Source organism: Melospiza georgiana, chromosome 2, assembly GCF_028018845.1.
Source record: "Melospiza georgiana isolate bMelGeo1 chromosome 2, bMelGeo1.pri, whole genome shotgun sequence".
NCBI lineage: Eukaryota > Metazoa > Chordata > Aves > Passeriformes > Passerellidae > Melospiza > Melospiza georgiana.
In genome coordinates this window covers 98,762,738-98,787,987 of record NC_080431.1, presented here as the reverse complement: position 1 = coordinate 98,787,987, position 25,250 = coordinate 98,762,738, and the positions used below count along the sequence as shown (strand labels likewise).

General features: G+C 35.7%; 1 protein-coding gene across 1 annotated transcript in view; it reads left to right on the top strand.

Annotated features, from left to right (window-relative positions):
* PUDP (pseudouridine 5'-phosphatase) overlaps positions 1-20,639 on the top strand; it is a 60,830-nt gene extending 40,191 nt beyond the window's left edge. The window contains exon 4 of the mRNA XM_058018288.1: positions 20,049-20,639. Coding sequence (XP_057874271.1) covers positions 20,049-20,225 — 177 coding nt within the window. The 3' untranslated portion in view covers positions 20,226-20,639. The remainder of the gene's footprint in view (positions 1-20,048) is intronic.
* The last annotated feature ends 4,611 nt before the right edge of the window (positions 20,640-25,250 follow it).

Here is a 25,250-nt window from a genome sequence, read left to right as displayed (position 1 = left end):
CTGTGACTTTTTTGCTGTAGAAGATATAAGGGAAGAACAGTAGATTCAGAACATTATGACATTAAAATATTTTGTAATTTTATTCTATATTGTACAACTAAAACTGGATAAAGAAGGTTAATTTAGCGCTTAATGTGACCACTGTTGTTGTGAGCTTTTGTAATAAAGAGTGCTAAAACTGTTTTTTTTGTATTATCTGCTTCATTTTTAAACGTTTTCTAGTTTTTTTCCCCCACTCAAGTCCTCCATTTTGACTGAATGCATGTAGTGCATATATTTTACTCACTATGGTTTTCAGATAAGCAGGTATTTAATTAGTGATGTTGCTTTTGTTCCTTGTGTATACCTGGAGGTTGAATGTATTAGAAGTACTTTATTTGAAGTACAGAAATTACAGACATGAACAACCATTCTAAGTGGTGCACTGAGCTGTAAATTGGAATCCCTGCTGTTCAAATCAAATGTTTTAGTCACCATAAATCTGTTCCTTTCAATTTTATTGACTTATACTCTTTCCTGAATGTTTATGATTCACAAATTTTTTATTTTGGAAATAAAGGCATTAAATGTAAAACCACTGACATTTTTTCAGCTTAGTTCAAATATACATCAGTGGTTTTTTTCTTCAAGCTTGACTCTGGTTTTTCTTTGCCTAGGCCTAGATTACTGATTTTTTTCTCATCTGAAACAACTTTCTAAATAGCTGTTCATGGTATGAGCCATTCTGATTTACCCAAGCCCTGCTGTCTTATTTCCTTGGACTCACAGTTCTTACCAGCTGTTTTGGCATATTGTTAGATATTGGATTTTTTCCAGTGGATATAACTTGTGATGGTAATGGTCAGAGTATGAAGTTTAAAGTGCTAGGCTGCATTCAGGGAGAGAGATGACAAAGAGTTTGTAGATGATCACTGTTGTTCTCAGACAGTGTAGTCTGACAGAGGCAGATACAGCACAGGCCAGTGGCTGCTTATTATGAAAAGACATCAATGTTGCTCCACAACTCTTTCTGGCTGAAGGTGCATTTTGAGATAGAAAGAAGAATTTAATCTTTCTTTTCAGAAAGTTGGCTCAGGACAGCACTGCCCCACCTCCATGGGACCCTCTCCTTTGATCATCTTTCCTGTAGCAATACTCTGAATATTTGAGACAAAACAGGCTTAGGTCTGGTCCTCTACACTACTATACGCAGGCATCTTTTCCCTAAATTCATAATAAGCCACTATTTTATACTTAAAGATAATTAAAGGAAGGGTACTTTTTGTTTGTTCATTTTCAGTTTTTTTTCAATTATCATGCTCTCAGTTCCTATGGCTGATTTACTCCTCACTTCTAAAGCATGTGTACTTGTGTGTTCACACGTGCCCTCACCCACTCTCCCAACCTACCCCTCCCCATACTGGCAGTCTCTATTATATATTTGTGGAAGAAAAATGAGACGTTGTATGGCTTGCAAGTAATTTAACTTTTAAGTGTTCCAGACATTGCTCTTGTTACTGCAGTGCATGTTTATTTATGGATGTATTTGTCTTACGGAGATGAAAAAAGTCATTGGAATTCCATGCAAAAAGTAACCTGGTCAAGGTTTGCTTTCACTGAAGGTATCTTAATGATTGGAAGGGGAAAGAAGGATTATAATTAGTTCTTAGTCTTTGGGGTACTCTACTTGGGAGGGTGGAGAGGTAGGAATACTTTTTTTTCCTTGCATTTGTCTTGATAATGTATCAAGTAGCTGCTAAGGGACTTGATGAAATGTGATGCAGAATAATAAATTATGCTCTGCAGCCTTCTTTGCTTCTACGTGAGGTGAGTGTGTGAGCACAAAGAGACTGGTGCACCTCCAAATTCAAAAGGCATTATATTCAGATTAGCCGGTCGCTGGAGATGTGTTGCTAATTGTTTTAGGGAACTCATTATGAGTATTATCACATATTAATTATGCATGGCAACTAGGAAAAAAGAGGGGGGAAATCCTTGTTTTATGATAACTTGCTCACTGATTTATCTTTTCTTTCTTTCAAGACCTTGAGCGTTTTCTTAGAGATGCCAAACAGCGATCATTGAATAATTAGATTTTAATTAACGAGAATTTTCACAAAAAATGTTTTTAATGTCTTTTGAGTTAGAGCAAGCATGAATAAATCCTCTTTCAATGAGATCTAGTGCACTGATTCTCTCTGTATCTGGAGTTACCTTTGTAATCACCCAGAGCTTGTTGTAACAGTGGCTTTCAACAATTTCTTAGTTTGTTTAAATTACTTGTTCTTTGTGGAGATGTGGTTGTAGGCAATTTTCAGAGAGCTGGTATTACATGGTAGGGTTCTTCTTATTCTGCTGTGTGATAAAGAATTTGTAAGAGTCTGTATTTTTGGCATGATTGCAGAAAACCTACATATGGAGCCATCAATTAACACTGGTAAATTATTTATAGTCTAAACAGGGCAAAGCTTTTTGCGCAGACTGATTGCTGTATCACGAAATGAGTGCACTTAGGAGGTGATTACAAAGTGTACTCCATAAAGGAGTACTGGAGATTTTTTTTTCGTTATTATTGTGTTATAAATATAAAAGTGTTATAAATATATATAAAGGTGTTATAAATATAAAAGACCTTGTAGTATACAAAAGAACTGAAGATATGAAGAGTTGTCTGCTAAAAAAGGATGCTTAGCATTTCCATTTCAGCACCTTTTTTCTTAGAATAATAGCATAATTCAAAGCCTAGATGAAAATGGTTCAAGTTTAACTTCAGTAAGACTGGAGTGATTCTGATTTAAATTAGAATACAATTCCAAGCAGTGGTAGAAATTCTACCCTTCTGTTCCATAAAAACAAACAAATAAACAAACAAACAAACACAAAAAAAAAAACCCAAACAAACCTTTTCATTTTTGTCTAAATGATGCTAAATACAGGAATTGCTGTTCATGCTCAGATTCAGTGTCCAGCTTATTTGATACCATCTCTGGTGACAGCTAATAATCACAGCTTAATAATCACCTTTTAGCTAGAGGTGGTTAATTTATCCGCTTAAATTCTATTGCTCCCATATCAAGTTGCTTTTAACAAAAACAGACAAAAAATAGGCTTTAGTAACTCTTCCACAAGATCTGTGGGTTTTCTTTCTACTGATGTGTGCCTGGGACAATGAATTCTGTATATGTTGTATATGTTGCATATGTTCCAGTGTCAGTTTTTATATGTTATGAGTGAGAAAGATAAGAAGTAATTGATCTGCCACTCAGTATTGTAAATGCTGCTTGTCACATCCCTTTTTAATTTTTGCTCCGTAAATTAAGTTCTTTAGAGTCTGTTCAAAACCTCACCATCTCAAAGGATTGTGTTTGGCATTTTTTGTGGGAGTGAGGACAGTGATATGGTTGTTTGGGTTTTTTTCTCTTTGTAAGCATTCTGATTGCATTTTTTCTTACTCTTCCTATCAAAAACATTTTAACATAGAATAATGTCTGTGGAGCATAGTACATGGAGCATTCCAGATGAGACCATTTTATATATGTCTGTGAATATAAATAATATCACCCAAGCTCTAAGTTTTCACTGAGCTGGTCTCCCAAGTCCTGAGTTTTCTCTGAGCTGTTTACAATGATGCCCAGTATTTAAACCAAATATTAGAAAATGTATATGTCATTTATTTTCTTCCAGCTAATATTTACTGCCATGTTTCTTGACCATTTCATTTAATTTGACACTTGACTGCCCAGTAGACTAGTTTGTCATTCCAAAGTTCTTACAAATGTTATCCCAGATGACCTACAAAACTTTCTGCTATCAGCAGATTTTACTAAATATAGAGCTAAGGATTACTAGTTAATACTTCCCTGAATAGAACCAGAATTATTTTAAAATACAACTGCAACTATTTTCTAATATAATGACATGGTAATGGAAATGTCTTTTGATGTTATAAGTCCTTCATAGGTTAGTTGCTTCAAAGCCTCAAGGTTTTGTTGAGTAGCAAAGAGCAGTTGATGAGATTTCATCCATTGCTGAAAATATCCTCTGTTACAGAACATGTTTTCCTCCATTAGGAAATTGTCTTCTTTCTCCTGAACAGACACCTGGTCACAGTGATCTCTTCAATTTGTCTCCAGAACATATTATTGCATCCTGTAGCTCAGTCTGGAGACATTAGAGATTGCCTATTGTCCTGAACTTCAGAACTATTAAGGACTCAAAATACTACTGATTCAAAAGTGCCATGAGCATAACAGTATGTAACCTTACTGCTTTTCACTTTCAATAATGCAGTTATCCCAAGCAACCGAAACCAGAACCTTTCATTTTAGAAAGAATGATCATGTATCTGAGGTAGAAGGCATTTGCAAGCTTTAGATTAGCTACAATATATCATTTGAAGACTGATATTAGATGTGATTTTTTAAATTTTCAGGCGAAAAATTTTCATTGAGAGGATTTTTTTTTTATTTCAGCAAAAAATGTTTGCAGATTTTTTAGGATGTTCCTCAGAAGATAGTATTTTTCAGTTGTAGTGATAACTAGTACAATGGTCATATGATAATTCTGTGAAGAGTTATATTGTGTACAGTAGGTGTTTGAAGTTTGGAAAGGTGAAATTCCTGTAGTCAGGTGTTCTAGAAGTCAGGAATGATGCTATTACTCTACCATACCATGACTAATACTGCATCTGGGAATGTTTCCCTGTTTTCCTGACATTTGTGTGCTGCTCAGTGTGGTCATCCTATTTATACTTAAGTACACATTAAACTATGATGGGATAAAAAGCATCATATTCATGTATGCTGGATCACAGGCATGGAGTCTGCTCTGGACAATTTTTTGAGCACTATGAAATAAATGTAAACATCTAAGACTCTAAGTACAGATGTAGCTTGTACAAACTAAGCACTGTAAGCACACACTTCAATCTATTTAATGAACATTGTGGCTTTTTTAGTGAACAAGATTCCAATTTCGTGTTTTAGATGGCAAGCAAGTCCCTCAGTTCTCCTCAGAGTTAGAGTTAACAGAGGTCATTCTAATAAAAATAAGAAGTAAATCAGACAAATCTGCTTTCAGCTGTGTTCTCTGCTGCGCTGGTCCAACAAGTAGCAAAAGCAATTTAAGCAAGACAAATTTTAGTTAATAACCCAGCAATAAGAAAGGGAGGACGAAGAGCATGTACCAATGATTCCAGAAAGACTGTATTCCTAAATATACTGCTGGAGAAGGATGAAGAATGTAGGCATGAAGATTGTACAAGGCACAGAGGTCAGCATGATATAAGACATACAGCTGGAAGTGGGAGAAAGAGATAAAGAATGCAATTAAGTGAAAGAATAGAAGATGTCTAGGGAGTAGAAGGAAATAAAAGCAAGACATAAGTAATTGTGGGTAAGATAATATAGGGCCTTGAAGGTGAAAATGAAAACTTTAATTTGTAGCTGCACTAAGTAATCTATATACCTTCATTATAAATAATAAAGAGTTAATAGTGTGCAGTAGCCCATTTGTCCTTATGGCTTTCTCAAGCATCTTTTAGGGAGTGTAGATGAAGTGTGAGGAAATGGTCTATAAGTTAATGATGTATATACTGAAATAGTAAAGGCATTTACTTCTTTGAGGCTAAGCATTCTGTCTCATGAGGATTGGTAGATGATGTGACAGACCTAACATTACAGAAAAAACTCTTCAAATATTTAGGATGCTACATGTCTAAATTTAAAACCTCATGAAGATAGTGGAAAGAGGAATCAGCTACAAATTTGCACTTTGGCATTTCTCTCAAAGTAAAGAAGTTTTTTTAGGAACACTGATGACAGAGTTTCATCTTCTATCCTAGTATTGCATTAACTAGTAATTCTAAAGTGTTTGAACAATTTATTTCTGTCCCTTTCTCCTTTCAATTGATTTGTTTTTTTCCCCTGTCATCTTAGCAATCTTAGTTGAAGAGCAAGTATGCTTGAAGGATGATTGTTGACTTTGAGTAGGCTGGTAGAAGACTGTTTCAGTGCTATCTTCATATTTACAGGTCCTCTTTACAGCTGATATTAGTAAATTACAGCCTTAATTTTCTTAAAGATTGTTAATATTTAGTGCAGTAACTTTCTTGTTTCTGTGATTTTTTTAAATAATACAGTGCTAATGAATGGTGAATAAAATGTTCTGTTAGTAGAATACTTAGAAAAGGCCTTCATTGTAGTTTTTCTCAGAAATTTTGAAATGTGTCTATTATTTTCTAGAACAATTCAGTCTCACCAGCTTTCACACCATTTTTAAAAATCTGCCAATTGAGTCCTTAGCTTCTCTGTCTGAGCTGAGTATGTCTGAGTGATCTGGCTTTGTGTAAAGTGATTACTACTAAGAGCTTCAGGCTCAATGTCAGTCCAAGGATGAAGAAATCCATCACAGAATGCTTTATTTTAATAAAAGGATTTCAGTTACTTGGCCATATAAAGACATAATAATGCGTGTGACATGCTGTGGTGTATTGCTTTAGGATCAAACTGAACACTGGAATAATAGCAGCATTGAGAAGAAAGGAAAAATAGGATGTCTGATTTGAGCATCATTTTTTCTTCTATTGATTTGTATATTTAGCATAGTGTATGGCATGTCAGGCCCTGGTTATAAAGACCTATAAAAGAAAGTACTTGAATTCCTGGTCTTGCATGTTAGGAATCAAGCAGCACGTGATGCATAAACTTGCACAGAGTTGGATGGATTCTAAGAAGATCCTTTACCAGATGTTGGGGTTTGTGTTAAAAGCTTCTTTGTAGAGCCACAAAAGAGCTGAGAGAGGTGACAGCAGGTGGGGGATCCCAAGTCACACCTTCCCAACAGTTCCCACATCAGTCGCAGAAGTCATCATCCATCAGGTGCCCATCTCCATATGGTCAGGGCAGCACAGAGTCCCAGAGGTAGACAGAAGCTCAGATTAAGAGCTCAAAGGGAGGGACAGCCTGTTCAGGCCCTCCCAGGGCTATCCCTGAAGTTCTATCGAGGGAAATCAATGCTGGACCAATCCTTTTGGACTGAGGAAAGATGCAGCCTAGAGCATCGTGTGACAGTGTTCGCAGGGGTTCTTGGGTTGGGGAAGAGACGAAGATCTGACTCCATGTTTCAGAAGGTTTGATTTATTATTTTATGATATATATTACATTAAAACTATACTAAAAGAATAGAAGGAAAGGTTGTCATCAGAAGGCTAAGTAATAATAGCATAGGAAAAAATGATAACAAAAGCTTCTGTCTCAGACAGAGAGTCTAAGCCAGCTGACTGTGATTGGCCACTAATTAGAAACAACTCTATGAGACCAATTACAGATCCACTTGTTGCATTCCACAGCAGTAGATAACCATTGTTTACATTTTGTACTTGAGGCCTCTCAGCTTCTCAGGAGGAAAAATCCTAAGGAAAGGATTTTTTATAAAAGATGTCTGTGACAGTGTCACTCTCAGTATGGGATGCAGAGGAAGATAATTTGGGGTTTTATCAGGATTTATTACAGGGAAATAGAGAGATAAGAGGATAAAAAACATTGGATGTGTAAATAGGTGACACATTCATTTGTCTGGCCATGCACAGCTCCTTACCAGTGTAGTGTGTCCTGTGTTTACAAATTCCACTTCTAACTCTTCCTGGCTGAAGGGCCTCTGTGTGTGTGGCCAGCAACCAGACCCAGGCAGAGGCGCAATGTGTTCATGGTACCAGCATCTGGAGTGAGCACGGATCTGGGTGCTGGCAACTGGGCAAAATGAGGTGCCAGCCCACAGCCTGGAACTGCAGGTCACAGGGGCCCAGCCCAGGCATCTGCAGAGCCAGTGGCCAGGCTGAAATGCAATCCTGTGAGCACTAGAGAAGAGGCAGCTGAATGAACCTGTGGGTCCTTGGGAGTGCTGAGTATAACTGCATTGATCTGTGTGTCTAGCCTTACGTAAATTTATTTATTTATTTATTTATCTATTTTATTTATTTATTTATTTATTTATTTATGTGTTTTGTGGTGCCTGCTGGGAGATATGTGCTCAGCCTTACTACCGTTTGAGCTGGGAGCAGGGAGCTGTGGCTGCCTCCCCTTTGTCAGGCAATTAGAGGAGGCTCTATTCCCAAACAGCAGCAACCCCTTCCCTAGCATCACATGTTTCTCTCTAAAAAGGGAGATTGGATAACCTGATCATGTTCCAGGTAGGTGTCATAATCCTTCTGTTTCAATCTCCTAATGAACTGCCTCCTTTCTAGACATCTCTCACAGCCATTTGAGCTGCACTGCATAGCAGAAAATATGCAAAGTATACATGGAACTGTGCCCCTATTCTGTTTGCCCTTCCCCTCCCCATACTATCCAAATGTGGGGGATATTTTCTCAGTTGAGGTAGTCACCATAAAAGTCTATTTTAATTTCTAACTTTATGCTCTTTATGTATTTGTGAAAATAAATTTGTAAATACTTCTTTATTTTTCACTTAGAATTTCTCTTATTACTGTGTATTCCTTCTTGCTTCAAGAGGAAGAAAAGGAATAGATTGTTTTAGCAGAATCTGGATTTTCTGTTTACAGAGCAATAAATGTTCTGAAATGAACTGCAGTTGTGTATGTTGTAAAATTGCTTTTGTTTGACGGGTTAATAAATCTTAGTCAAAGGTCTGAATGACTAGAGATACTAAAAGCTTGTGTTGTCTGACAAAACCAAGCCAACCATCTTTTTGCATTTCTTTATAAATACAGCAAAGGGATCAGTATTATTTAGATTGACCATGGCTCTCATTGTATTTGCAAAGTCTTTGTCTGTGGGTGTTCCACATTTTTTATGGCTTGGAAGGAGAGATTCTTATTAATTAAGATCAGCATACCTAAACTGTGTTCCTTTTCTTCAAGGAAGGTAGTCAGGAAGGCAGCCAAGGCAGAGAGAAAACTTTTTTAGTTGATAGGGAAAGTAGAAAAACATGAAGAGAACCTAGACTGGAAGCCTGCAGCACTACCACTGCAAAGCACAAGAACATCTGGTTTAGAAAAACATTTTGAGTATCATGAGAACATCTTTGGTTTTCCTCAATGTGTAAGATACTGGGTATCTATGTGAACTAGCTCAAAAGTGTAATTGTCACTTGATTTTGTAAGATTTTCTTGTTGTTACTTTTTGTAACAAAGTTAAATATGACCTAGTAGAGCATAGAATAACAGTGTTTCTAGACAGAGTAATTGTTTCTTTCCAGTTTTAATCCATCATCTTGATATCCAGTAGAACTACCTGTTAAATTCCTAGTTTTGTTGTCAATGAGGAGGCTGTTCTCTATGGCTTTAAAAGTATTGAAGTGTTTTTTTTTTCAGATGCAGGGTCAATGGAGAAAAAAGAATTTTTAGTGTCTTTTCTCACACTGTTCTGCTTGCGAAGACTAGAACTTAGAAACCTTTGAAGACTATAAAACAGTTATTTTTAGCCACACCTTCAAGATCTGCCTGACCAGAACATAGATCCCAGAGTCAGTCTTTATGTGTGGATGAGATTTTCAGTCCTCAATCTTTAGACATATTTGCTATTTGATTTATCAATTTTTTCCATTCAATGATGAATCTTACCTATAAGCTCGCTAGAGACAGCTGGAGTCAATTTGCAAAGACTTGAAATAAAATAGAAATAGAATATAATAGATCACTACAACTTCTTAAAAAAAAAAAACAAAAACAAAAACAAAAGTAGAAAAAAAATCACCTTCACCATTTTCTGTGTGCTGAATCACAAAGTTTAAGATTCACTTTTGCTTGTTCATCTGATAGTCAGCCTGTCCTATTTTATTTTTTTTTTAGTCACAGCATATTTTACCTGGTAGCCAGAACATATAATTCAGTGGACTGTATGGCAGTGATACTTTTTCACCTTGACACACCTGCTGCAGTCTGGTTTCGCTAGGGAATCTTTATATAATGTCTGGATGCTGAAGCTTCCAAGTTCCAAGCTTCCAGTAAAATGCTACTTGTAGCACTCAGTTGCTTGTCAATTTATCCAGATTCTTGGCAATATCTCAGCATCTTTCTGAACTGATTGTATTACTGTATCTGAGGTACTTTCTTTCAGGTCATGTGTTGTCATGGTTAGAGCAATGTAAAATCACTCTTTCCAGTATGCCATGGTAGTTTAACTAGTTTAACTAATATATAAATACACATAATTTGTTTTTAAATAGAAGAAAAGCAGAATGGACTGTGTTTACACAGAGAAGACTCAGATTTTTTTTTTTCCAAACAAGTGTGTCTTATAAGCACATTAACTCTCATTAAGGTGATTCTCTGTAATTTGACTGCAGGCATTTGCATAGAAGGCAATTTGTCTTGGATTTTACTATGAAGAAATGTGTTTATATCAGTATTGGGGTGACTGAGACACTTCCTAATGGAGTGCTTTATATTCTCATCATAAGTTTTCTAATGGTCACTTAGCATTAAGTTTTATCTGTATTTTTTGCACATTTTTCATTCAGACCTTTAAATTTACAAGTTCCATTACAGTGCCATCTGTCTCTGCAATGAATCTAGCTGCACACTTTTGAACAGGACAGAAAACCCAATTGATTTATTTCCTGTGGTCAGAAAAAAAGGTAATTACAATGTGTGGTGGACACTGAGTTGGCCATGAGCCAGCAATGTGCCATTGCAGCACAGGTGGCTGATGAGGAGGAGTCTTGCCAGCAGATTGAGGGAATTGATCCTGCCCTTCTACTCAGCACTGGTAAGACCACACCAGGAAAATACTGGGAGCAGTTCTGCACTTCCCAGTACAAGAGACATTGAGCTGCTGGAGTGAGTCCTGCAAAGGGACACCAAGATAATTAAGGGATTTCAGCATATCACATTTGAGGAAAGGCAAAGTGAGCTTGGAGAATAGAAGGCTCGGGGAAACATTAATGCAAGTAAATACCTGAAGGGAGAATGGAAAGAGCCAGGCACTCTTTAGTGGTCAGAGGCAATGGACACAAACTGAAAGACAGGAGGTTCCCTCTGAGCATCAGGAAACACCTTTTCCCCATAAGATTGACTGAGCACTGTTGCAGGTTACCCAGAGAGGTGGCAGAATCTTGTTCCTTGGAAATACTCAAACACTGTCTAGATCTTGTCCTGGGCTGTGGGTGTCCTTGCTTCAGCAGGAGGTTGGCCCAGGTGACCTTCAGAGGTTGCTTCCAATCTCAGTCAAGGAATCACAGAATCACAGATATTCTGAGGTGGAAGGGATCCACAAGGAGCATGAGTCTACCTCCTGAGTGAATGGCCCATACAGGGATCAAGCCCACAACCTTGGCATTATAACACCACACTATAACCTGCCATTCTGGAATCATGTGACTCTGAGTCCATACAATACTTGTGTATCATTTGCACATTTTCTGTGTATATATGTATATTATGTGGGGTCCATTAAAAAGCAATAATTAGTTATTAATGGCATAGCAAAATAATGTGGCAACAAGCTTTAGAGTAACAATTCAAAAAGTTTCAGAAATGTGGACACAGCTTAAATGGGCAATTAGCCACCCTCATCCCTTTTCTATAGACTCACTCAAACTATTGAAGGTCAGCAAATGCAGGATACTTCAGATCAGCAGATTCATTAAGTGATTCTTACTTTTAATATAAATTTATTATTGTGTTGGATGAGCAAGTAGTTTTCATTTAAGCATATGGTCTGATGAAGTGTTTTGAGGACTTTGCCCATGAGAGGTTGTTTTACAGGCAAATATATGGTAGTTTTTCTTTTGAATTAGTCTGCCATCTGTCAGCTTTATACCCTGTTGAATCTGAACTTTATTTGTGGTTGAAATATATGGAATGGGAGGAGTTTTTAGAAAAAAAATTACATTAAGTAAAGCTAACGAGAACCCAGATACTGATAAACTTGTTTATTTGAAGAACTGAGTACCCAAAAGTTGCTGATACCATGGCAATATTCCAAAAATAATGTTCTGTTAAGCCAGTGTCATGGCTCTGTTAGTTACTGATCTCTTAAACTCAATAAGCCTTATGCCACAGAGAGGGAGACTGTATGGAGACCATATACACCATGTATTTATCCACATGCATACGTACACAGAGTTAAATAAACATGCTTTTCTGGTTTTGTTCATTGTTTACTCTTACACATTCATTTATATGCACGCCTTATTCCTTTCATGGAAAATGACCTGATACTCTTTCTGTAAGCATAACTTAGTAAAAAAAAAGAGCTGAGAGTCCTTGGTTGAAGTGACTGTTAGCATCCTCTTATCTGGTAGAGCAGGTCTAATAGAAAAATAGGAGCAGCTTGATAACTGTGTGTCATCAATGCCTTTTAAAAAGTGTTTCTATGTGATATATAAAATAGCTAGATCATATTAAGGGAATTTCAACAAAAGCATGTTGAAATATTTTGAGATTAAGACTTAAATAGCTTTCTACATGTGAATTCATTTTTTAACAGTATATTAATTTTCTTATTTACATAAATATTTGGGCTTGGAGTTTACAGTAGAAAGAAATTTTCTAGAGGAGTGGTCTGTTGTAATGGTCAATTCACATAAAACTGTTTGATATTCACTGACTTTTCTTCTCTGCATTTTTTATAAATCAAAAAAGCTAGGTAACTATTGCTTCCCTAAAATAAACAAAGGAAGCTGATAAAACCAAGCTAGGGATTAATGTGAAAAACACAACTTCTCTACTGGAATCTAAAAAAAAATAATTATGACCTTATTTTTAAACTTTCCTTTTAATACATAGTTCTTTTTAAAATTTTTGGTTTTACCAATAATAATTGTATTGATCTAGTAGAACTTGAGTGCACTTACAGTTAATCCCTCATTCGGGGTTAGGAGAGTGAGTCCACTGAATTAATTATTTCTCATAATAAATAGTTCCAAAAGGAAATATATTGTACATAGTGCATGAAGAAATAGGATTTCATAATGAATTCTTTTACTTTTGGTGGTAGATTTCACATTTTTTAGAAATATTGTATTTAGCACACAGAAATAATTTCTCAGGTAAAGAGATTTAGGAAAGAAATTTTGAGTTCGGAATTTCATTTTCTTGCAGAGTCAAAGCAGCTTTGTAAACTAAGAGGCTGAGAAATCATCTTTTGAAATCACAGGACAGTTACTTAAATAGTTCTGGTTACTGATGTTATGAGGCTTTTCATTTCAGATGTGATATTTTTAGATTGCTGTTGCAAAAATAAATTATGGAATTATGACATTCCTTACCATAACCCAATGACCACAGGTGGGCTACTGTTGAAGAAGCACATTCACTTGCGCAGCTCTTTTGTGGGTTTACGTGTACAATCAGCTTCAGGCATGCCAGGTGTAAGATGGGTTGAAGGGATGAGCCTGTATGATTTAGACACTGCCCAACAGGAACATTTGTATTCCTCTTAACTTTAGGAGTTAATATTTTTTCAAACTTAGTTTTGTACATTCTTCTTCTCCACTTTCCTCTGAAAATCTATATTGACAAGAGAGAATTGCCATTTTTAATGTGGTTTGGGGTTTTTTTCCTGTGGTTGAAATACAAGAAAATACTTATTGGAATTTTGTTAGTCTTTGTTTGTTTTATTTAAAGGTGGTAGTTTCTGGCTTTGTGCTTGGAGCTTTATGCTAATAATCTTAAATATTTTCTAGAATAATTTTCACCTTTAAATTTTGAAAGAAAGGCTCTTTTCTTCCTGATCAGGAAGAGTTGAAGTGTAATGCAGCTATATCTCACCAAGTCACTCCAGACTGGTGACACTCTTTTGTGCAGTTCAGTGAGAAGCTTGTACTGAATAGAAAAAAAGGACCTTTTCCATGATGTTTTTGCATTCCCAATGAAAACCTGTTTAAAGGTTAATGCCTTTTCTGCCCCTTTCTCTCTTTATTGAAGAAATTAAGAAATGACCTTATGTCTGAAGCATATGTAGGCTATTATTAACACTTCCATCAAAGATTATACAATCATTAAATAATGTTTAGATCAAATTCATGTAAATTTCACTATGCAAGCTGATCTTTCTGTGTGGGAAAATAACACTGATCAAGGAGGCACTATAGAACAAAAACAAACTATTGCCAAAATAGATTTTAGAAAAATTAGCTTGCTCCGTGAGAATTGCCTTCTGCAGCCCCTGCTGAGGCAGTTGTAGGCAAGTGATGGGGTCCAGTTACCCAAAACAAGCAGGAAGGGTACCTGCTCTGGCACCCTGCACCTGAGGGTTTGTCCACATTCCCTGTGGCAAAAAGTTAACTGCTTTTATTCAGGAAATACTTTTGGTCCCTACTTCCAGTTTCAGTTCAAGACTTGGAATCAGGATGCATCAAAACTTCCTCCTTTGGGCGTACCTGGCTTGTATCTCTGATGTGTTTGCTCACAAAATGGGCTCAGCCTCTTGTCCAAGATGCAGAGTGATCGTGCAGTAGGCAACAGGCAGAAGGGGGAACACAAGAAACTCCTAGATTCTTGGAAAACCATTTCCACCAGAGGGCTGGTTCCACCATATGGTTTCATGTATGAGAACAGGTGACCAGGAGGTATGTGGAATCTGCATACTTGAAAATGCTCAAAGCTCACCTGGCCAAGGACCTGAGCAGCCTGCTTTGGCTGGACATGTGTTGAATAGGGTGTTTCCAAAGGGCCTTCAGGCACTCACTCAGTGCTTTTTGTCCTACAGTTCTGAGCTCTGCATGCAAGGTGCATTCCTTGAATGTGTTGTGTATTACATGTCAAGGAAGTCAGTGGGTGAGATAAAGATAGTTCTCTGTGGAAAGGAAGGCAACTCAAATTAACTATTTCACTGTACAGGATTACTTTTTAGGCCAATTTTAGAGATAAGTGACATAAAACTCCAGCATGTTATGGAATACGAGTATCCTCAGTAGAGAACATCTTGAGTATTTGCCTTGTGTTCTCCATAAAGGAACAATACCCTTCTATGGCTACTCCAAGCTGCAGTTGATTGAGTTAGATTTCTGCTGCTGGGATAATTGGACACTGTTTCAGAAACGCCTGAGAATTTCTTGAGGCCTTTAACACAAGTTACCGTACAAAGTTCCCAGTGTGCTGTCCTCTAAACACACAGTGCTCTGTGAAAAGAGTGCTCCAGCCATCTGGAATGATCAGAGTAACCCTGCATGTAAATGTGACCTTCTCCCTGCCTCACAGAGCCGCTGTGTCTGAGCCTGACTGTCACTCACAGAAACACTTTCTTTCATTTGATTGAGTCTTGAAAACAAGCAAGAAATATGAAATTTCTCTTCCTTCTTCTCCATCCAAACCATTTTATTCCTTCTGGCCTTCCTTGAGATAATGTTCCATGAACTGGTTTGTGAGAGAAGAACTGCTGGTGTGGTCTGAAATGTAAAGTGGAATTTATGTGAGAGCTAAAAATTAGAGTGGTCTAATTATGTGCAGATGTAACAATTTTTTATTTCTTTTTTCCTTTTTGAAATTATGCTAATGATTTTTTATTTTGTATGTTTTATGGTGAATAATTTGATTCTTATAATGGTCTGCAACATACTCTTAGTAGTGAGTTAATAAAAATCTGAATTAAAAAGCATATTTGCATGTAAATTCCAAATAGTTCTTAATATGAATCATTGACTCATAAAGAATGGTGGTTGTAGTTAGTATTCTGAATATTCTGGTGCTTAATTACGTTGATTTTTAGTTTCCAGTTTATTCATTTGTTATAGCATTTAAAAACATCTTGGCTTAGTCCTCATTTTCTTTAATGGAACTAAGTTGTGCGGCTGTAAGCTGCATTACTTTCTAACAGCATATTTATTATGATTCTGTTATCCCTGGCTGGTCAAATTGGCACATCCTTAAAATAAAATGAAATGTAATTTATTATTGTATTCACTATTGGAATTTTTCCCAACTATTTCTGGAAGGAGTGTAAGTCCAAATATTAGGAGAGAAACATTAAGTACATTATTTCATTATTGTTTTTTCTTAATTCATCAGAGAATTAACACAGTAGGAGACCAAAACTGCAAATAATGCTGCTGCTTAAAATGGATTAAGTCAGTAATGTTTAAGTAACCCTGATGGTAAATGGGTCACCCAGAAATATATTTGCCTCTTGTTCCCAGGTATTTGGACAGTGAAAACATAAGAAAAAAGAAAATATAAGTTGAGCGAAAAAGTTGCCCACCATCTGTGTTATCATGTTAAAATTGTTGTTTCCTCTCTCTTTTTGTGAGTTTCCATCATCTCCCATAAATGACAAACAGCCCCTTCTAAGCATCTCAATATTTTGTATGGGATATGGATGGATCTGTGTTGTATTCTGAATTATATATTATGGTTCTTAAAAATTTCTGGGTCACTCACAGGACTAACACAGTTGATTAGTACTGGAATTATTTTGAAAATCTAAAAAAAAACTGAGCAAGGAAAAGTTACAAAAGTTGTTGAACAAATCACAAACCATGATTGCAGTAGTAATACCTTTCAGACGAAGTTACTTCTTAGATGCTCTTTAGTTTTGAATTTTAACCATGTAGTATGGGCTAGTTTTTCACAAAGAAAATAGTAAAAACACTTACGGCAATGAATAGTCAGCAAGCTGTCTGTAGAAATGGAAGGCCTGAGCACCTCTTGCTTTACAGAAATCAACTGTCATTCTGATATCCATGTGATCTGGCTGTATACACTCGGTGAATTTCTTCTTGCAGCCTGTTTTGGGGCTTTTTTTAGAGATAGAATGAAATTTAAATTAAACATTTATAGAGGACTTTATTGTGCATATATACATTAATTAATATATATGGGTACCACATACTTCTACAGTGCAAATTTTCCAAATCACCCATCATGCTTTTGACCAGTTGATTATATTAGGAAGGAGAAAAACATCATTTAAAAATGAAGAAGTTACAGAGTATGAGATGTAATCCATAAGAAGCCCAAAACATAATATGTCACATTCTGATACCAAATGCTTCTGTGTCATTTGTGGACAGGTGATGAAAGCTTTATTTTCATTCTTTCCTTATAGAACAATAGATGGTAGTGTTAAACTTGCAGATGAATTCTGTATGTATAAATCACTGCATCTTTAGTTTCATCCTTCAGTCTGTTTTAGGGCTGATACAGTAGTGTCATATGTGGTCAAGGATATTTATTAGATAAGCAATCCCTATGCAAATACATTTTATTCACAGGTCTTTCTAAATCTTAATTTTAAAACTGATTTTAATATTTTATGCTTCCAGCCTTCTTGGTTATCTGCAGTAACACTTATGGATATCCCTGTTAGTCACATAATTATTCCATCCAGGCTTTTGCACTGTATGGGGTAGAGAGGGCCTGCTGTACATACCAAGAGCCTAACTAATACTCTTTTCTTATATTCTTGCATTTAATGTAGGAGGATGAGGTAATGAGGTGCTGCAGTAATATTACTTCTTCCTCTGGTTATGTGATTAATTTTTTTTTCTAGATTCATAGAGTGAAATATAAATTAATATACTTTGCTGTACATTTTGAAGCATTTAGTTCATTCCAAAGTGAGAACTGTCCTATATTAGTATGACCTTTTGAGAGATCTCATAGGAGTAGTATTGATCAATGACACAAGTTTTAAAAATAATGCACAGAAGCAGCCAGAATCTCAGCTGAAGTCTGTATAAATCTCATCTGTCTCTCAGTTGGAGTGATGCTGATGTTGCAATACTTATGCAAAATGGAAAAGAACTTGGCTGCTTTCATATCTCTAAATTTAGTGTGTGGGTGGTCCAGGACAGTGAAGCATTTATAACATCTCTATGTATTAATAAATCCATTTCGTGTGTGAACCTCTGTAAACCTTTTGTCATCCATTAAAATTGTGACTGTGCTGTTGACACTAAGTTTCAGTAAAAAGAAAGACTTAAGGAAGACCTAGTACACTTATTTCCTGTAATGCGCAAGACACTGTAATTATGGGTCATTTGCCTGGTTTCTTTGGTAATTAAGAGTTTTAATTGTGTCCAGCTCCATGGAATTAGTTAAGCTTTTCATTATGCATATTGCCTTCCATAATCATTGGTTCCTCTCATACAGTAAGCTTAGTGACATCATGGAAGCCAGTTAGGTCTTTCAAGGCAGAGCAGTGAAGTGCATTCTTTTGTATGAGCTGGATCAGAAAAGGTTTCTGAAAGGCCTTGATAATGCTCTTCTGTGCAACATTTAAGCTTATTCTTCAAAAAGCAAAGCCTGTCAGAGTTTCATTTATTGTCCTCAGAGTGCTTAAGTTCATGAACTAAGTTATTGTTAAGAACAAAACCTATAGGCATAGCCACGCTTCCATTCCAATAGTGATTGTACGAAGCTTGCCAGGATCAGCTGGTTACATATTTGTAGTTACTAATAGTGATAATGATCAACTTTTGAAAGTATCAATTGTTCAAACAGGAATGCAGCGACTTTATGAAGGAAATGAGCAGAAAAAACATTGGTGTGATTAATTTGGCTCACTAAAAATTATTAATTAGGTTTTACTTTATTACATGCAAGGTAGAAAGCACCTTTTCACTTCACAAACTCCAGGTTGTTGCTGATATGTTGAAAGGCAAGAATCAATATTTTAAAAAGAAAGGAAATCAGGAGAGGGTTCTTTCATTTTTCTCCTTCCTCAGTCCATATATACCTTCCACCATCCCATATATACCATAGATAGGTGTAAATAGGGCAGACATTTGATAAATCTTGCAAAATTTTTTTCTTTGAATGTAATAAAGCTTTTGTAAGTTGCAACTTGATTTCCTTAGAGCAAAGCCAGAACAAATGCTGTGCATCCTTTATGTTCTGCAGTGAAATAGTTGTGTGTTTCAGAATCTAAAAGGTGCAGTATGATGTTGTATGTTCATAGAATCATAGAATATTCTGAGTTTGAAAGGACTTGCAAGGATCATCAAAGTTCAGCTCCCGGCCCTGCACAGGACAGGCTCAGGAATCACACCATGTGCCTGAGAGCGTTGATTACTAGATGTGAGGAAAATAGTCCTAACCATCCCAACATCTGTTTTCAATTATTAAAATTACTTGTCACAGTGACTTTGGCATTAGTAATAGCAGCAGTGCTAATATTGATAAGAAATGCAGTATGAATTGGAGAAGTGTTTGAAACCATGTGTTGTATAGGTCAGAATTTTTCAGGTCCTTGAATGCCAAAAGTTGCTTAGGGTTATCCATGACCAAAAATCCAAACTGAATTTGCAAGACATGGACAGAAAGAGGCAGGAAGAGATGCTTCATTATATAAATTCTGAAATAATCTCCAGAAACATTATCTTTTATTATATAAAATTTCAGACCATATGATTTTTATATGTTTATCTTATTTGTTTATTATTCAATATTCCAACATTATATTGCAAAATCCACGTAAATAAAGTGTGATTGTTTTAAAAAATCTTAGCTTTGCTTCCAAACTGCAATCTGGAATGACTGTGGCTATTGTAAGGCATGAAGCCTAATTCTAACTGACGAAACTCTTTCTTCTCTAAATGTAACTTTCCAATATAATTGCTTGTTTTCTTTCTCATCATTGAATTGGAAGAATTAAGTAAATAGAGTATGACTTTGACAGCATTCTTCTGATAAGTAGTATCTATCTCCACTCATCTGAAGTTCTACTGTTGACCTAGGTAGTTTAGTGCTCCCCAAACCTTGTGTGTGTAGGAAATGCTATACTTGTGTGTGAAAGCCCTGCTTTTGCCATTTTGCAGGTTTTAAAGTTGGTTTGGGAAAGTTAAAGTTCTTGCTTATTTAGGCATTTGCTTAATTTTCCTTTAAGCTTGTGATTAAACACGTCCCTATTAAAGCACTTAGGAACATCTGGATAACCACTTTCTGGGATTTAAGTAAGTGTATTGATGTTTTTTGAATTGAAATTAATTACCATGCAGATGTTCAAACTGAGAGGCTTGCTCTTCTAATTAGGGGTGTCTAAGACAAGAAGGAAATTTACTTTTCCTACTAAGTTTCATTCAGGATCATTCTCTCTTTTAAAACAAGCTATTAGAAGTTCATAGTAACATTATAATTATTTTTTTCTCCTCACCTTCTTGTTTTTCAGTGTCTTGTGTTTGAAGATTCACCACAGGGAATCAAAGGAGCCCGGACAGCAGGAATGCAAGCGATCATGATTCCAGATGAAAATTTAGGTGAAGAGTTTAGAAAGGAGGCAACACTGGTGCTGAAGTCCATGGAAGATTTCAAACCAGAACTGTTTGGTTTACCAGCATATGATTGATGCCTAATGCCTATGAACATGTTTTTGGCTGGAGATAAATTTAAAGCGAAATGGCGTTTTATTTCAGTTTTATGATTTTTTTTGATCTTCTACTTTCTTCCGCAAAACTAGAGCACAAAAAATCCTGTTAACATTCAGTCTTTTTCACATTACCTTTGATAAATTGTGTGGAATGTTTATGATTTATCCTTTTGATAAACACAATATTAAAGCAGCATCTTTCTGTTAAGTGAATCCAACCTTGTTCTATTCACATCATAATGTTTTCTAAGAATATTATGGAACTATTTAGACAATTTATTGTAACTGCATTGGAAGCTTCTTTTTCTGTTTCCACTTGAATTACTTACTGTTTACATCTTAATCAGAAACCTGTTCTGGATTGCCTTTTATCCCATTAAAACGTTTTTGACACCACTATTGCTATCAATATGTTTATTCTTTTGCTCATCCCATTGATGCCTTGGAGTGGCTACCTAGAACAGCAGCTAGACAAATTTAAGAGAATTAAGTGGGTATTTATTAAAGGCCTTCAATAAATAAACCTTGGACAGTCAAAAGCCTGACAGAGGCTACACTCAAGATGCACAATGGTCACAGGTTTTTCAGACAGATATGTTTGGTCTATTTGCATATCAGAGGTTAATTGTCCAATTCCAGCCTCAGGTAATGAAGTCATATTGCCCCATTACTCCTTAATGAAGTCAACTCTCTCCTTCCCCACCCATTTCCCTTTTGTTTATACTTTTCTCCCTCTGCCCGTAGGGTGTCGTTGGGTTCCAGGCCCAGAGGAATTTTTTTCTGACCACACTGTGAAGATAGTAGTTAACACTTTATATGAAGTTTAGAGTTATGCACTAATGCAGCAAAGGATTTGAAAAATATAAAGGCTAAAATCTTAAAGCATCACCATGCTTGCTCATCTATTCCACTTGTATTGTGTTGTCTTTTTTCTTTTTTTTCCTCCCACTTTTTTGACACAGGGGTTCTGTTGTACATTCTGTGTTTCTTTGTTTTCTTCTTAGAGATTGAATGAGATTACTTCCAGACATCCCTCAAAACTTCCATTATTCTGTAATTCTGTCATTATCTTTTCTGATATTTTGATCACCTGCAAGGAAATAAACAAGTTTACATGATCTTAGAATTGAGCCAAAATGCTTTGCATCTTGTTTCTTTCATTTCCTTACATCCTTCTTATAGTCCATGTGTCATGTAGCCTTCTCTTTCATTCTTGTGAAATAAATGTATCTCTGTGCTTCAATTCTGATGAAGTTATGGCCCTAACTCCTTTATGCTAATAGCTTTCAGTAGGCTGTCCTTAGTTTCCATTCTTTCCTTGTCCTTAAGTCCTTGTTTTTCACCAATTTCCCTCCAGAGTTTTACTATATATTTTTAAAATGCAGGAATTGCAGATTGCAAAAATGTCTTTTTCTCGCTACCATAATTTCCAATAAATTTTTATGTTGTCAGCTGTCCTTCTTACTTCTGTCTCTTTCTGGTATCTTGTTAATACTAGGGTAAGGGCCTCTTTATAAAATGCTAGATACATAGACAAATTTTGGTGGAGTCCACAATTTCATGTGTGACATGATGGAAGAAATGTCTTTTACCTTGTCTAAAGAAAGATGTAGTATTCATGTACCTTTATGACAGTTTTATAAAATTAATTATTGTATTCAGCACTTAAATCCCTCATTTCTAATGAGTATCCATGATATACTTGCCATTCTTGGGAAAATACCAAACTCCCTAAAGAGAAGATGCCTGAAATATGTCAAATCTGATAATTTCCATGTATTATAAGAAGGCTGCTCTGATCTTGGGTTTTTTAAATATTATATGTTTATATATGGTCTTCCTCCAAAAAATATTTTCTAGGCATTCCTGATGTTTAACTGTTTTAGCTTTAAGGGTGTTTTGTCAGGAACAGAAATTAATGAGTTATGGACTCTTCAGTATTCAAGGTGATTTTTTTCCTTCTGTGTTTATAAAAACTCACAATTTTACATCTTTTATGTAGACTGTTATTATTTTCTTTTATAGTTGTCTGTTTATACCTCAGGAAATTAAGGACAATTTATTCTATATGGTCAATCAGATATGACCTAGATTATACCAGAATGTTTTTATACATACAGTATAATTCTTTGCAGGTAAATGCTTTCCATTCTAAGGATCTGGAGGCATTTTTTCAAAAAAGAGTATATTTTGATTTAGTGTAAGTATTGTCCATATTATGTTGTTCCTTTTGTCCATGGATATTGCAGTCATAACTGTTTGTGTAGTGACAACAACCTGTCCCATCCAACCTGAACTCCATTTCTGATCTTCCCAGACAAGATAACAGAACTATTGTACAGTTGTAGCTGTACAGTTCCTCCTTTGACTTGTGTTACACAGCACAATGTTTTACTGTAGAGCAATAATTCTGAGCTTTCAAGTGTAAAACAGGTGCCTGTTGGGATCCCCTTCATTCATAATTACTGAATTTCAACAAGGAAGTTACTATGTAGAAAAATCTTTAATAAGGTGTAATTAGTAACTTTTTCAAAGTTTTGCATATATTTAATTTAACTGGTGAGTTTTGCAAAAAAATAAAGTGAGTCGTCTCATTTATACTTTGCTTTGAAGGAGTTGTCTTCCAAGTAATGAATTTTGGTTTTAAAGATGTAGATGCAATAAATATATCACTGACAAAATCATCAAAACCACCATGGCAAGATCAGCATAGTTCTAATGTGATAGCCTTATCTTTATGAAAATTACTAATCAGAAAAATACTGCTCCTTAACTGATCAGTAAATCCCATTGTATACAATTATTTTTTCATTTATTTAGTATCCCACCTGACAGTTGTCAGTGAAATTATGACCCCAAATTGAAGTCTGTGAACCTGAGCTATACGCCATAACCTTCCCATCATTCTGGTAAAATTTCTTCCACATAATTTTCAGCTTGTTGTTTACCAACTTCCTGGTCCTGTGCTGAGCCATTTTACTGTTACTAAAGTAATTTTGACTGTTGTTGTTAGCTTTTCTCTTGACTGAATGAAAAATCGAAACAGCACACAAAATTAAATCCTTCTTCTACAGTAGCCCTAAAAATCCTGTCCTCTCCATTATATGGGAGGGAGATATTCATGTCAGCAGTAGATGACTGTAGCCTGCCTGATTAACCATGTACCAAGTATCAACATATGTTTATATATATTTCTTTACCCAGTTTTTGGTTGGATTTGTGGCTCTGTAGCTCGATCATCTCAACAACATCTGTTCAGAAAATAAAAAAAGGAAAAACGGATTAAAAACTTGGATCCCCTCCCTTCCTTCCATCTGCTGCTTTCCAGATGAAGTCCTGTTCTGACTGAGCTGAAAAAAATCCATACCAGATCCTGGCTACAGATCATGAGAACATGTGAGCAATCAGGACATTTGAATGCTCCATCTGTGTTTTTATGAAGAGGACTGTTAAAAACTAATCCAAAAAGTCTATCCTCTAACTCAGCAAGCAGACTTCAATCCCAGTAAATAATTAACACATGCTTAATTAATTTTTATTAAGCAAAGAATAAGCACCAGCTTAATTTTAAGGATACATTTTATTTTATTTGGCTTAATATAGAACATGTGCTTCAGGCATATCCTGAGAAGGATTCCAGCCTCCAGAAAATAAATGCAAAAATTCATGACCAAGTTTTTGCCATTGGAAATGGGATCAGTGCAGCAAGATGGAGCTAAATTCAGTCATGAAAATAAATTAAAAAAAAAAAAAAAAAAACACAAAAAAGACAATTTTGTGATGTACAAACTATTGTACTGAAACTTAAACTCCTTTCTACCTCACAAGTGAATTAGGATTTACATTTTACTGGAACTTCAACAGGATTAATTTTGGTAGAATTTCCAGGTTGAAAAGATATACATAAATGGGGTTTCATTGAATATATTCAAATAAAAATTCATTGCCTTGGAACAGGATTAATTTTAAAATGCAGTCTGACTTCTATGAAGCTTGGCATTTGTCTTCTACAAATAAAGATCAGAAAAAGCTCAGATATCCATTTCTCATTTGGATTCGATATCTTTCTAAAGAATTTTATACTTAAACCAGAGAAAACTCTGCCCAGAATGCTCATGTTGCATATATTCCAAAAAATGTCTTAAGTAGAATCCAAATTAGAAAAAAAAATTGTAAGAAAACTCATATGAAGAAAAAATACAATTATTTTCTACTACTTTAAAATTCAGATTTGTCTTTAACAAATAGAAAATGAAGCTAGAAATTCGCTGCTTTCTTGCTACCTCTAGATACTGGTTATCCATACAAAAGTCTTTTCTTTTTTTAAATCTAGATAAATTTAGACACCAAAAACACTAGCTTGGCAGTAAATTCCACAATTCCACCGCCATATCAAAAATTTGTTACTTTTTTTTAATATTAGGATAAACAACAAAAATATAGCAACTCCTTTTTTCCCAATTAATTTGTTTCCATACATTTGTTCTAGTTTAACCAATTTCTATCTTCACCGAATTTACTAGCACTGAGAAGGTAGGACTGATGTTTTTGTAAAACTAATGGAAATAAATGGAAATAGTGGAATGGAGGAAAAGAAGTTCTCTGAGAACACTTCTCTGTCCCAAGGGAAACATGACTCTCATCAACACTTTATGTCAATCTTCCCTTTGGCCAATAAGTCTAAGTTGTGGGGCTAATTCCCATATTTCAACAAAGGACAGAAGAAGGGCAAGGATCAAACTAAACCCCTTCCAGAACTTCAAGAGCCAAGGAAGCCAATTCCAGCAGGAGGGCTCACTCACTGCACATGCCAGTGGCTGTGTTTACACCCGGTAGCTCAGTGTGAAAAAAAAAATGTGTATACTAGAGGGCAGGGGGCAGCATAAGAAAGTCTGTTTGTCTCTTCTGCTCCTCAGCCCTTTGATTTATGGGCCTACGCCATCTTATTCAAAATGTTAGGTGCTGGCTCACTCTGGTGATTAAAACAAGCTTCCACAGAAAGAG